Source organism: Mytilus edulis, chromosome 8 (assembly GCF_963676685.1).
Source record: "Mytilus edulis chromosome 8, xbMytEdul2.2, whole genome shotgun sequence".
NCBI lineage: Eukaryota > Metazoa > Mollusca > Bivalvia > Mytilida > Mytilidae > Mytilus > Mytilus edulis.
In genome coordinates, this window is record NC_092351.1 from 85,023,879 (window position 1) to 85,038,253 (window position 14,375).

At 32.5% G+C, this 14,375-nt stretch overlaps 1 protein-coding gene across 5 annotated transcripts in view; it reads right to left on the minus strand.

The window, feature by feature from the left end:
* LOC139486476 (stromal interaction molecule 1-like) overlaps positions 1 to 14,375 on the minus strand; it is a 36,718-nt gene that overhangs the window by 12,525 nt on the left and 9,818 nt on the right. For all 5 annotated transcript variants that reach the window (XM_071271362.1, XM_071271363.1, XM_071271361.1 and 2 more), the window contains exons 3-7: positions 9,987 to 10,101; positions 7,841 to 7,952; positions 3,924 to 4,042; positions 2,779 to 2,953; positions 882 to 972 (exon numbers count right to left, since the gene is read on the minus strand). In XM_071271362.1, coding sequence (XP_071127463.1) covers positions 882 to 972; positions 2,779 to 2,953; positions 3,924 to 4,042; positions 7,841 to 7,952; positions 9,987 to 10,101 — 612 coding nt within the window. The remainder of the gene's footprint in view (positions 1 to 881; positions 973 to 2,778; positions 2,954 to 3,923; positions 4,043 to 7,840; positions 7,953 to 9,986; positions 10,102 to 14,375) is intronic.

Sequence of the window (14,375 nt, forward strand, 5' to 3'; positions counted from 1 at the left end):
ACACATAATCATGGCTAAAATTACCTTCATCAGCATTTTTAAAATAGTAACTTCTAAAAATATATAATTTACTATATTTGATTTGTATTGCTAAAGTTATTGTACAAAAACCAAATGTCTTTGGACACTGCCGACGTCATATCAATATAAAAACCAAATGTCTTTGGACGCTGCCTACGTGATACCAATATAAAAACCAAATGTCTTTGAACGCTGTCGACGTGATACTAATATAAAAACCAAATGTCTTTGGATGCTGCCGACGTGATACCAATATAAAAACCAAATGTCTTTGAACGCTGTCGACGTGATACTAATATAAAAACCAAATGTCTTTGGACGCTGCCGACGTGATACCAATATAAAAACCAAATGTCTTTGGACGCTGCCGACGTGATACCAATATAAAAACCAAATGTCTTTGGACGCTGCCGGCGTGATACTAATATAAAAACCAAATGTCTTTGGATGCTGCCAATGTGATACCTATATAAAAACCAAATGTCTTTGGAGGCTGCCGATGTGATAGCAATATAAAAACCAAATGTCTTTGGACGCTGCCTATGTGATACCAATACAAAAACCAAATGTCTTTGGATGCTGCCGACGTGGTACCAATATAAAAACCAAATGTCTTTAGATGCTGCCGATGTGATACCACTACTGTTAATCAATGCTTATTTTAGCCTTCTCAAAATTAACCAAAGATTTTGAAAAAATACTGAAAAAGAAAGCAAATCTTATTTTTCCAAAGATTTAAAAAAATTGACCCTAGTTTCTAGTTCTTTACACCATACAAACTTTTACTTCAACTTGGTAAAAGTATACTGGTTCTTCTTTGACAACAAACTGAAGAAAAAAAATCCTTCATTTCCACTAACCTTTGCCATTTCTATTTCGTCTTGATATTTCATTTCTAACTTTGTTTTCTCTTTAACCACCGTCAGCTGTAATTCTTCTGCTTCGGTTAATCTATGGGTAAAACAAAAAAACAAACTTTTTTAAGTTAAGAACTTCAACTTTTATCCTCATATTTTCAGAAAAGTTTAAAATAGAAATGTTCCCACAAAGCATAACAATATCTGAGGTTTTTCATTGAAAATAATGAAACTGTAAGTTACTGTAACTCTTAATCTATGTACATGATATATGAGTAACAAGGTAGTTTTTTTTTTAGTTGACTATAGTCCTCATGTTTTCAGTTGTGCAATCTTAATCTTGGGATCATTTTAAATAACATCTAAACCAATCAGAAAGTCCAATACATAAACTATCTTATTGTGTGCTAAAATAAAGAAAAGAGATAAATGGGCTAAAGAATAAAGAACCAAATAAGTTGACCTGAAAATTATAAAGTACTGAAACAACCACATGGTATGCATGATTTTTTTATTAGTTGTTAGTGGCTTTGAACTAGCTGTCAGATAACTGGGAGCACTCTCAGATCTTTTCATTGTGTCTTTTTGTGTCAGCCACGTCCACTTGTATTTTTGTCCATCTGATGAGTTATGCCTTTTTCAACTGATTTTTATTGTTCGTTCTTATGTTGTACTGTTGTACCACTGTACCAGGTTAGGGGAGGGTTGGGATCCCGCTAACATGTTTAACCCCGCCACATTGTTTATGTAACTATGTGCCTGTCCCAAGTCAGGAGCCTGTAATTCAGTGGTTGTCGTTTGTTTATGTGTTACATATTTGTTTTTCATGCATTTTTTTATATAAATAAGGCCGTTAGTTTTCTCGTTTGAATTTACATTGTCTTATCAGGGCCTTTTATAGCTGACTATGCGGTATGGGCTTTGCTTATTGTTGAAAGCCATACAGTGACCTATAGTTGTTAATGTCTGTGTCATTTTGGTCTTTTGTGGATAGTTGTCTCATTGGCAATCATACCACATCTTCTTTTTTATATGGTATACATACAGTAGTATGCGATTTAAAAAAAAAATCATTCTATTTGTGCATATAAAATTAATAACTTCTAATAAAACATTTTGAGTAGAATTATCATACTTAGACTCAGATTTCAACCAATCATAATACTGGATTTTGTGTTTCATGTAATACTTTTGTTCCCTGAGTTCTGAGATCAATTTTATGAGACAGAGCCTATGCCTGGCTTTGCGCTCATCAAATTTTCAAGCTCAATTAAGGTACAAGGACTCAAAAATCAACCAATCAAAATACTGGATTTGAATTAAGCACAAATTTTGTGCTCCCCAGTACTGAGTTAGTTTTATTACCTACAGCCCTGAGCTAACAACATGAACAATCATAAAACTTTTGAGTATAATAAATGTAAAAGTACTCAATCATTAACCAATCAAAATACTGCATTTGGTATTTCAAGTGCAAATCTTGTACTCTGAGTACTGAGAAAAGTTTTATTTCTGGAAATCATGCTGTGCTTATGATCTTAAAACTTTCAAGAATGAGTACAGTACACTCTCAGAATAGTCCAATCGTAATACAGGATTTTTCAAGCACACATTTTGTACCCAGAATACTGAGTTAAGTTTTATGACCCTGAGCCCTTGGCCTTTGCTCATACAACTGTACTCAGTACTTGGGAGTTCAAAATTTGTGTTAATTACACCAAATTTGATAATTTGATTGGTTGATTTCTGCGACTAGTTACAATAGTTGTATTCGAAAATTTTATTGACCACAAGCCTAATCAACCAAATCATAATACTGGCGTTTCAAGTAAAGATTTTGTACTCCAAAAATACTGATTTAAGTTTTATCACCGTTAGCGGCTGACTAACAATAACATACTTATTCTGAACATCTTTGAGTTCGTCGTCAGCTTTCTGTAAATTCTCCATTTCTCTCAGCATCCTCTCCAGTTGACATTTTGACCTCTTGTTCTGTGAATATGCAAACCAGGACACGCCCACCACAAAAAACGTGGACAAAATCAGAGCAATGTCTTTCAACACATTATGACCATCTAAAATAAATAATCAAACAAACAAAAAATGTCTATATACTGTGTGTTTAACTGGATTTTTAAAAAATATTCATTTAAAGGTATAAATGGTATTGGGGTATTGATTTAATTTAATTATCTTGGATCTATTTTTAGTGAATAAATAGATGCCATATACATTTTTGAACATTCAAAATAGAAAAAATTCTAAAATGTCCCTGTAGTCGTAGTCTAATACCATATCTTCAAAGTGATGATGTAGATGAATGGTTGCATAACGACCAGCCCTTACTCTTTAATGCTGAATTTGAGAAGGACATGCTAATATGTAAGCATTGATGTAGACCTTTTTTTAATGAAAAAGCTATAATGTATCTAGCAGTTGAAGAACAAGTGAAACTACGAGCTACTGCTCACTGATGATACCCTGCCGCAAGTGGATAATATTAATAGTGTAAAAATATGCAAGTGTTCGGTAAACAGGAAGTTGTCAAGTGATCAATCTGAAAACGCATCACACGGTATAGCTGACTTAGATAAACCCTGAAACCAAATTTCAGAAATCCTTGTATTGTAGTTTCTGAGAAAAATGCGACGAAAAATATTCATGGGACAGACGGACTGACGGACTGACGGAAGGACAGACAGAGGTAAAACAGTATATCCCCCCTTTTTTAAAGCGGGGGTATAATTAAACTGTTTACTGGGTTTGTTATAATGTGAGCAACACAAAAGGTGCCACATGTGAAGCAGGATCTGCTTACCCTTCCAGAGCACCTGAGATCACCACAGTTTTTCATGCTTTTGGTGGGGTTCATGTTAGAGTCTAAAGTTTTCTATATTGTGTCATGTGTACTATTCTGTGTCTGTTTGCGATTTTCTTTTAAGCCATGGCATTGTCAGTTTATTTTGGATCTATGATTTTGACGGTATCTTTCGTCACTCTTTCAAGATGATCTTTTAACAATTCAATCTGCAATGTTACTCTTACCTTTTGGAGGTCCAAAGAGGACCAAGTCCATGGCCTGAACTGATATTTTCTGTCTGTGAATTCCATTTTTTATTCCTAACTCTGTCTTCAGTGTGTTGGTCCCTTTAGTGATAGCAAGTCTGAAAATATGAATTCCATTCATGTTATTATTTGGGTGTTCTGTATACATGATATAGTGATATACAATGTTAAATTTTGGGACATTTTTTTCAAATACTACAATATAATTGTGCACTTTATTACAAACTGCCCAGAATATATAATTATCATAACTATTTATATATAATACTATAGTCAAGATCTAGCATAAAACAAGAGGCTCTCAAGAGCCTGAATCGCTCACCTGGTAAACAATGCCTTATTAACTAAATTAATAAATTGATGTTTGTTGTAAATTAAACAGAGTAACAAAGGCCATGTACTATCCTGGAAATACCTTTTAAAGCCTCTTAGGAACCTCTGGAAAGAAATGGGCATGAGTTCGCCCTACACTTGATTAAGATACAGTCTAGGTCAATCTGATGATTCACAATACAAATGCTATTAACAGTTTATCTGTATCTAAAATAATATTCAAGATAATAACCAAACACTGCAAAATTTCTTTAAAATCATCAATTCAGGGGCATTATACCTGAAAAACCAGTTACCCAATTCGGCTGAAAATTTCAGGACAGGTAGACCTTGACCTAATAAATACTTTTACTTCTTGTCTTATTTGCTCTAAATGCTTTGGTTTTTGAGATATAAGCCAAAAACTGCATTTGACCCCTATGTTCTATTTAAAGTAAGGGCGGCCATGTTTTTTGACGGATCAAAAATCAAAGCACACACTTTGTGCAGGATAATCTAAGGAACTATCATGCTAAGTTTCATCCAAATCCATTCAGTAGTTTCAGAGGAGAAGATTTTTTAAAGTTAGCAAATATGATAACAAATTGTGAAAAATTGTCATTAAAGGACATTTACCCCTTAAGGGGTCAATTGACAATTTTGGTCATATTAACCTATTTGTAGATCTTACTTTGCTGATCATTTTTGCTGTTTACAGTTTATCTTTATCTATAATGATATTCAAGATAATGACCAAAAACTGCAAAATTTCCTTAAAATTACCAATTAAGTGGCAGCAACCCAACAATGGTTTGTTTGATTCGTCTGAAAATTTCAGGGCTGATAGATCTTGACCTAATGAACATTTTTACCCCCGTGTCAGATTTGCTCTAAATGCTTTCGTTTTTGAGATATAAGCCAAAAACTGCATTTGACCCCTATGTTGTATTTAAAGTAAGGGCGGCCATGTTTTTTGACGGATCAAAAATCAAAGCACACACTTTGTGCAGGATAATCTAAGGAACTATCATGCTAAGTTTCATCCAAATCCATTCAGTAGTTTCAGAGGAGAAGATTTTTTAAAGTTAGCAAATATGATGAACAAATTGTGAAAAATTGTCATTAAAGGACATTTACCCCTTAAGGGGTCAATTGACAATTTTAGTCATATTAACCTATTTGTAGATCTTACTTTGCTGATCATTTTTGCTGTTTACAGTTTATCTTCATCTATAATAATATTCAAGATAATGACCAAAAACTGCAAAATTTCCTTAAAATTACCAATTAAGTGGCAGCAACTCAACAATGGTTTGTTTGATTCATCTGAAAATTTCTGGGCTGATAGATCTTGACCTAATGAACATTTTTACCCCATGTCAGATTTGCTCTAAATGCTTCCGTTTTTGAGATATAAGGCAAAAATTGCATTTGACCCCTATGTTCTATTTTAAGTAACGGCGGCCATGTTTTTTGACGGATCAAAAATCGAAGCACACACTTTGTGCAGGATAATCTAAGGAAAAATCATTTTAAGTTTCATTCAAATCCATTCAGTAGTTTCAGAGGAGAAGATGTTTGAAAAATTGTTAACGACGACGACGACGACGGACGCCAAGTGATGAGAAAAGCTCACATGGCCTTTTAGGCCAGGTGAGCTAAAAAATGTTTGGCTTCTAAACTTAAATTCAATAAATCTAATGTCACCTATTACAAATTACAATTGTATTATCAAACTTATTATTTGCATTTATAAAGAAACATTTTTGTTGAAACTTGTCACGTTTTTGTGTCTGTCCAAAGTTAGGACACTGTAATTCAGTTGTTGTACGTAGTTAAGGATGTTTGCTCCTCTACTTTTTGAATTTTTGCCAGATTTTCGGAATCCTCTGGTTTTATCCATGTACTAACATTAAAAAAATTTGCCCACTAACCACTACTTTTCTTTTCATATTTTTATTACATATTATTTATAAAGCCATATTTCAAAATATTATGAAATCCTTGTTATTTTTTCATAGTTTTTTAAACAAAAAAGGCGCCAATGTTAAGTGAAAGAAAAATCTAGAGGGAATTATTTCCCTCCAAATTTTCAACAGCTCATATCTCGAAAACAAGCACACATTTGTTTCTGCCTTTTTAGTTTATTTATTTACATACTTTAAATTTATAACAGTCTTTTTAAAAGTTTGTTATTTTTAAACAGAGTAGCGAACAGCCTTAAGTTCATGTCTGCCATACTTTATTTTTTTAAACTGTATTTTTTTTATTTTTTATATACATAAACAGATTGCCTAAAAATGTTATTTTAACACACTATTTAATAGGTAAATATAAGAATGTTTAAAACATTAATTTTCAATGCGATAAAAAAATAAACACAATATTTCACTAGACAAACAAGCCTCATCAAGCCTGCATCGAGGTGAAATTGATTGTAGATAAGAAATTATATATATAAAGCTAGTTTTCTTGTTGAATTTTAGAGTCAAGTTGTCTTATAGGTTATGCCATCATACCACATCTCCTTATTTACATGTGTGTCATATGCATGTATATAGTAAAAGAGGGACAAAAGATACCAAAGGGACAGTCAAACTCAGATATCTAAAATAAACTGACAACGCCATGGCTAAAAATGAAAAAGACAAACAGACAAACAATAGTACACATGACACAACATAGAAAACTAAAGTATAAACAACACGAACCTCACCAAAAACTAGGGGTGATCTCAGGTGCTCCAGAAGGGTAAAGATAAGATTTGAAACCATACATGGCATATTTATTTCTAGGCATTAATATTCCATGCTTCATCAAAGAAAAAAAAAAAGGATTGGTGTTTTTTTTTTCTTGGTCTTACATATGTTTTAGTACTCAATAAAAAAGAACTAGTATTCTAATGCAATTTGGATGTAACAATTTTTTTCATTGGCTAAAAGTGGCCGTCAAATCCACAGTTGACCAGGCGTAACTAAGGAGGGACCCGCCATTTTGAATTGATTGAATCAACAAATGTTCGATTACTACTATATTATCAATAATAAAACAACACCTACCTCAAAATCGCCGTTGTAATGTAATTTTATCCGAATTTGAAGCGTACAGGTAACTTAATAACCTCAAGTTTGTAAGTTTTCATTTGTATGACGCCACGTTTAGCCATGATGTCTTTGTGCCAAAATCATTCATGGAGTTTCGCAAATTTTTTCTATTTGTCAAATTTAGACATTTTTTCAAGTTTTATCGTATTTTTTCTTTTTGAATTGCATTAGAATCGGAATAACAGTACTGTAGTTGAAGAGTTGCCACCGTCAATTTTCATTTGACGCTCGCAAATCTCTGTTTTACTGTCTCCGCTACGCGTCGCCAGTAAAACTGCATTTGCGGCCGTCAAATCTACAATTGACAGTGGCAACTCTTCAACTACAGTACTGTTATTCCTTAATTGAGACACCTGCGGTATTGTACTGGTGTATATCTAAACATCTTACCAAATACCACAAATATTATATCAATACTCTATTAACATCTGAACAATAAAATTTTAATCTAAGATCTTTTAAAATATGCAGATTTCTTACCTAGGCATAGAACGTCCAATGATATTATGTGCCCTAAAGGTGGCACTGTACTGTGGTAAATGTACATGTGACTCTAACCAATGGACCACATCATCCACTGTCCAGTTGTACACTGTAAAAAAAACCAAGAAAAATCAAAGCAATGGATCTGATAATCTACTGTACAGTTGTATACTGGGAACAGAACAAGAAAAATCAAAACAATGGATCTTATCATCTACTGTACAGTTGAAAACTGTGAACTGAACAAGAAAAATCAAAACAATGGATCTGATAATCTACTGTACAGTTGTATACTGTAAACAGAACAAGAAAAATCAAAACAATGGATCTGATAATCTACTGTACAGTTGTATACTGTGAACAGAACAAGAAAAATCAAAACAATGGATTTGATAATCTACTATACAAGTTGTATACTGTGAACAGAACAAGAAAAATCAAAACAATGGATCTTATCATCTACTGTACAGTTGTATACTGTGAAAAGAACAAGAACAAGAATGTGTCCCCAGTACACGAATGCCCCACTCGCACTATCATTTTCTATGTTCAGTGGACCGTGAAATTGGGATAAACCCTCTAATTTGGCATTAAAATTAAAAAGATCATATCATAGGGAACATGTATACTAAGTTTGAAGTCGATTGGACTTCAACTTCATCAAAAACTTTAACCTGAAGCGGGACAGACGGACGAACGAACGGACAGACGGACGGACGAACGAACGAACGGACAGACGGACGGACGAACGAACGGACAGACGGACGAACAGACGCACAGACCAGAAAACATAATGCCCCTCTACTATCGTAGGTGGGGCATAAAAATCAAAACAATGAATCTTTATTCTTATCATCTACTGTATAGTTGTATACTGTGAAAGGAATTCCTTCATATTTTTATCATAGCGGACTATACAGTGTGGTTTTTTTTCTTTATTATCAAAGGCAGATTTGTTGCCTTTCATTGCTTATATCCACTTTCATTGGCAAGCATACCACATCTCTTTATTTTCATAAGAAATAAATGAGGAATGTGTCCATGAAACACAAATGATGCCTGAAGCTTGCATAAATTGTAAACATTATAAAGAGAAATAGCCTGGTAAAAGTGAAACCCCCCTATTTTAAACATTATCTGTGTTTTGTGGTAATAATAATGTTAATACCGGGTAACCAATTTTGGGTGAGACAAGGAGAGTTTTGGCAATGACACTGTAATGTATATATGTATATCTATATACTGTCTATATAATACGAAGATATATATATATATATTTTAAGGCAAATAGCTGTGAAAATCACAAGGTCATGTTTTTCTTCGAGTTTATGACGTCTTTACACTAAATCATTTGGATGTTGTATGTGTTCTAATTGATAATTTAGTCTAATATGCATGATTTTTTTAATATTTGTTAATGGCTTTAAACATGTTGAACTAGCTGTCAGGAACTGAGAGTACTCTCAGATCTTTACTTAGTGTCTTTTTGTTGTTGGGATATATATTCAAGTATATGGCAACGTCCACTCTGTGTTATATTTTATTTGTATACCTCGAATCTGATGAGTTAAGCCTTTTTCAACTTATTTTTATAGTTTGTTCTTATGTTGTACTGTTACACCACTGTTTCAGGTTAGGGGAGGGTTGGGATTCCGTTTACATAATTAACCCCGCCACATGCCTGTCCCATGTCAGGAGCCTCTAATTCAGTGGTTGTTTGTTTATGTATTACAATTTCTTTTTCATTCATTTTTTGTACATACATTAGGCCATTAGATTTTTTTTTTACATTGTTTAACAATGTCATTTCGGGGCCTTTTATAGCTGACTATGCAGTATGGGCTTAGCTCATTGTTAAAGGCAGTACAGTGACCTATAGTTGTTGATTTGTGTTGTCATTTCTTGAGGAGACTTGTCTCATTGGCAATCATACCACAACTTATAATTTATATCTAGTTGCTTGTGGCGAGTTGTCTCATTGGCAATCATACCACAACTTATAATTTATATCCTAAGTTGCTTGTGGTGAGTTGTCTCATTGGCAATCATACCACATCTTCTTTTTTATATCTAACATGTAATTTTGGAGTGAACCATCTTTGAGTGTGCTGTACATTTAAATGTTGAAACACCATATTCTCACCATCTGATTTCATCCATGCTTTCCATAAATCATCCACTGAGATCAAGGAATCATTATTATGGAATATAGCCACTCGTTCTGATCCACCCGTATACTGTAATTCTTCTTTCAGAAACTGAAAATAGAAAACAGCAACTTCATTGAATTCTAAGACTCCAACTTTGAAATTGTATACTGTACATGTAAATTCAGAAATTATTGCGATGTTTTTATTATTGCAAAAAAGGCGACAAGGTTTTAATCCCAATACATGCAATAATTTAAACTCGTATTTTGATCTTTTTTTTTATATTAATTTAACAATTAAAAGATACTTCTCAATATCGCAAAGTTAGTATCGCATTTTAGTCTAAAATGACAAAATCGCAATAATAAATGCAGGCATTTATTTCTGAATTTACAGTATTCATTTTAAATGAGAATTATTTATCATGTTTATATTTAGAGCTAGATTTTTTAATTTTGTTGCTCGGACTGAGTTGTGGTCTCTTTAAATTCATTTCAAAAGGAAGGAAATTTTCAACATTCCTGAAATACATATAAATTATTGAAGGCCAATTGCATAAATTACATATTGTACACCATGTATAATGCACTAAATATCCTTATTAATGTACATCGATCATGTACATATTTATATGAAAACAACCTGTTACATATGTAATGTATTGATATGCTATAGTCGTATAGATACAATCTGTTTAATAACACCTGTATATGATTTCTATTTCTATATATATAAATAAACATTGCATTTTTCATAGAAATATTTTTTATACTGCAAGTTTTTAATAACTCCATAATTCCATAATTCATAGTGGCATTCCTTTGTAAACATTACCTAATTGATGAATTTAAAATAAACATTGTATTTGTTTTTAATAGATATATTTTATACTACCACTTCTAAACATTTTCATAATTTCATAATTCATGATCATCATCAGGTATTCATTAGAAAATATTACCTGATTAATCATAATGTATTCAAAATAAATATTTGCATTTTTTAGGGCAATTGTTATATTCTTTTATACTCCAACTTCTAAATTCTTTTATAATTCATAATTCATAATGGTATTCATTTGTAAATATAACTTTGATTGATGTTATATATAAAATTGACAGTTTATTTACATAAATTTTAAGACTCCCCCGTTTTACGTACGCATGATGACTATATATATGTGGACATTGTCTATGTTATATGTGATTTAGTAGAGCCCTGGATTGTATCGTGTACAATATAATGATTCACTATAATCATGATAATATGACTTGGTGTTCTGACAATTTTACAGCGTCACTTTAATAAGATATCACACCCTTTAAATGGCTACTGTACATGTTGTATACATATATATCATCTAAAAATTTAGACAATATGAAAACAAGAAGCCCACTTTATATAATATTTCAAATATTTTTCTAAAGTCCTATATTTTGATAACTTGGGATCGGCACTGCCAGGACTGCGCTCTGGAGGGTTTCATTGGGAGGGGTCTGACCTCAGGTCCTGCTTATGGTTTTGTCAGATTCCTGTATCCTCTTATCATTGTTATAATAACGGCCGCTCGTAATTTTACCTGTCCCTTCTTCTTTGTTACCTGTTTTCTTGCACAATAATTTGACTTTTACTTGTCATGCTTACAATAAAACCGCCAATCCAGTGTCACAATTAGACCCAAATGAGACCCACACTGAAGCCTTCATGACTTGTACCTCAAGTTCAACTGAGCTCACAGAAGAACAAGTGCTCAGTTCATACTATATATCACTTGGAAAGGCAAGGATTCTAATAAACAAAGGTCTGAAGGTCCCTGAACTTTTTCTTCCCAAATCTTTTGAAATTTAAAGAATTGGACTCTTTTCTCCTGAGATTAACACGTGACATATGACTTTTGATTTGTAAATTTTTAAACTAAAATTCCTTGTACCCCCCCCCCCCCCCCCCCCCCCCCACTTTTTTTAAATTTTACAACCAATGCTTTTATATATATTGTTAATAAAGTTTGGGAGAATTTATAATGTATGTCATTAAACTGTTTCTTAATTAAACCACCTGTACAACACCTTCAAAGAGTTTGTCATTTACACCTTTCCTGTGTGTGGGTAGCCCACTCATTTTTGGAAATTTGAAATTTAATACAAATGTCAAAGAGCTACTTAAAACAAAGACCAAGTGTATCAACCTTAACTTAAGGAAAAAATGCTAGAATTGACCCTACTGTACATTCTAAATTACAGAAAGACTTGATTTGTAGTTCCTGAGAAATATGCAACACAAATTTTATTTATAAACTCAAAGCTTTACTGCAGGGCTATAAATAAAATCTTCTCCTTCAAAATTCAATATTCAAACAGAATATCTTATTTTCTCAACTTTGTCATTTCAGGGCCTGTTATCATGTTTTATCTTTTAACAACTGACTATATAGCCATGTGGCATGAGTTTTGCTCATTGTTGAAGGCTGTACTGTAATTTCTGTGTCATTTGGTCTCTTATCAAGGTTTCATCATTCCACTGTCTTCTTATTTTTATTTTCTACTTACTAGAATTCAGACATTTCATAATTTTGTCTCCAAAATGTCTACATTTACACGATTTAATAACAACATTTTCGTATTATAACATCTTATATCAGTACCGTTGTGCAAATCTTTAGACTGATATAATTTTTTCCTTATCTGCATAGTATCGCCTATTCTAGACAATCTGGTACATAGTAAATTTGCTGGTTGGTCGTTTTTATAGACTTTTATATATATATATATATATATATATAAACCTAATTAGCTTGTTTCTATTATAGTATACCACACTGCATATATACATGTATATTTCCCCCCTATAGTTGCTCAAAAAATAGTCCATAGCTTGAACTATTGACATATATTGTATATTATGTATACCGGTACATGTACAGTACATGTATAATATGCCCTTTAAAATATCTTAAGGAAACAAGTACAATATTAAAAGAGATTATAAAAAGGAATTAACTACTAAAAACAAGGTTAAAGTAATGTTTAAAGTAGTAAAACATATATTGACAATATATCAAATCTATATTACATGTACTTATTTTTAATTTAACATCCTTAAGACTAAGTCATGTAAGTGCAAAGTAGATAAATAAAAACCTTAAAGGCACATGCACAACACTGGGCTTCCAAGTAGTGACTGTAAAATGTTCACATGTATGCATTATTCACCTAACACAGGAAATAATTATATAACAAGGTCTTGAAATCAATGATATAAATTGAGAATTGAAATGGGAAATGAGCATGATGAGTGAGTGTCAAAGCATTTTGCAAATTAAAGAGACAACATAACTCGACCATAGAATAGACAGTGTCAAAGCATTTTGCATATTAAAGAGACAACATAACTCGACCATAGAATAGACAGTGTCAAAGCATTTTGCAAATTAAAGAGACAACATAACTCGACCATAGAATAGACAGTGTCAAAGCATTTTGCAAATTAAAGAGACAACATAACTCGACCATAGAATAGACAGTGTCAAAGCATTTTGCAAATTAAAGAGACAACATAACTCGACCATAGAATAGACAGTGTCAAAGCATTTTGCAAATTAAAGAGACAACATAACTCGACCATAGAATAGACAGTGTCAAAGCATTTTGCAAATTAAAGAGACAACATAACTCGACCATAGAATAGACAGTGTCAAAGCATTTTGCAAATTAAAGAGACAACATAACTCGACCATAGAATAGACAGTGTCAAAGCATTTTGCAAATTAAAGAGACAACATAACTCGACCATAGAATAGACAGTGTCAAAGCATTTTGCAAATTAAAGAGACAACATAACTCGACCATAGAATAGACAGTGTCAAAGCATTTTGCAAATTAAAGAGACAACATAACTCGACCATAGAATAGACAGTGTCAAAGCATTTTGCAAATTAAAGAGACAACATAACTCGACCATAGAATAGACAGTGTCAAAGCATTTTGCAAATTAAAGAGACAACATAACTCGACCATAGAATAGACAGTGTCAAAGCATTTTGCAAATTAAAGAGACAACATAACTCGACCATAGAATAGACAGTGTCAAAGCATTTTGCAAATTAAAGAGACAACATAACTCGACCATAGAATAGACAGTGTCAAAGCATTTTGCAAATTAAAGAGACAACATAACTCGACCATAGAATAGACAGTGTCAAAGCATTTTGCAAATTAAAGAGACAACATAACTCGACCATAGAATAGACAGTGTCAAAGCATTTTGCAAATTAAAGAGACAACATAACTCGACCATAGAATAGACAGTGTCAAAGCATTTTGCAAATTAAAGAGACAACATAACTCGACCATAGAATAGACAGTGTCAAAGCATTTTGCAAATTA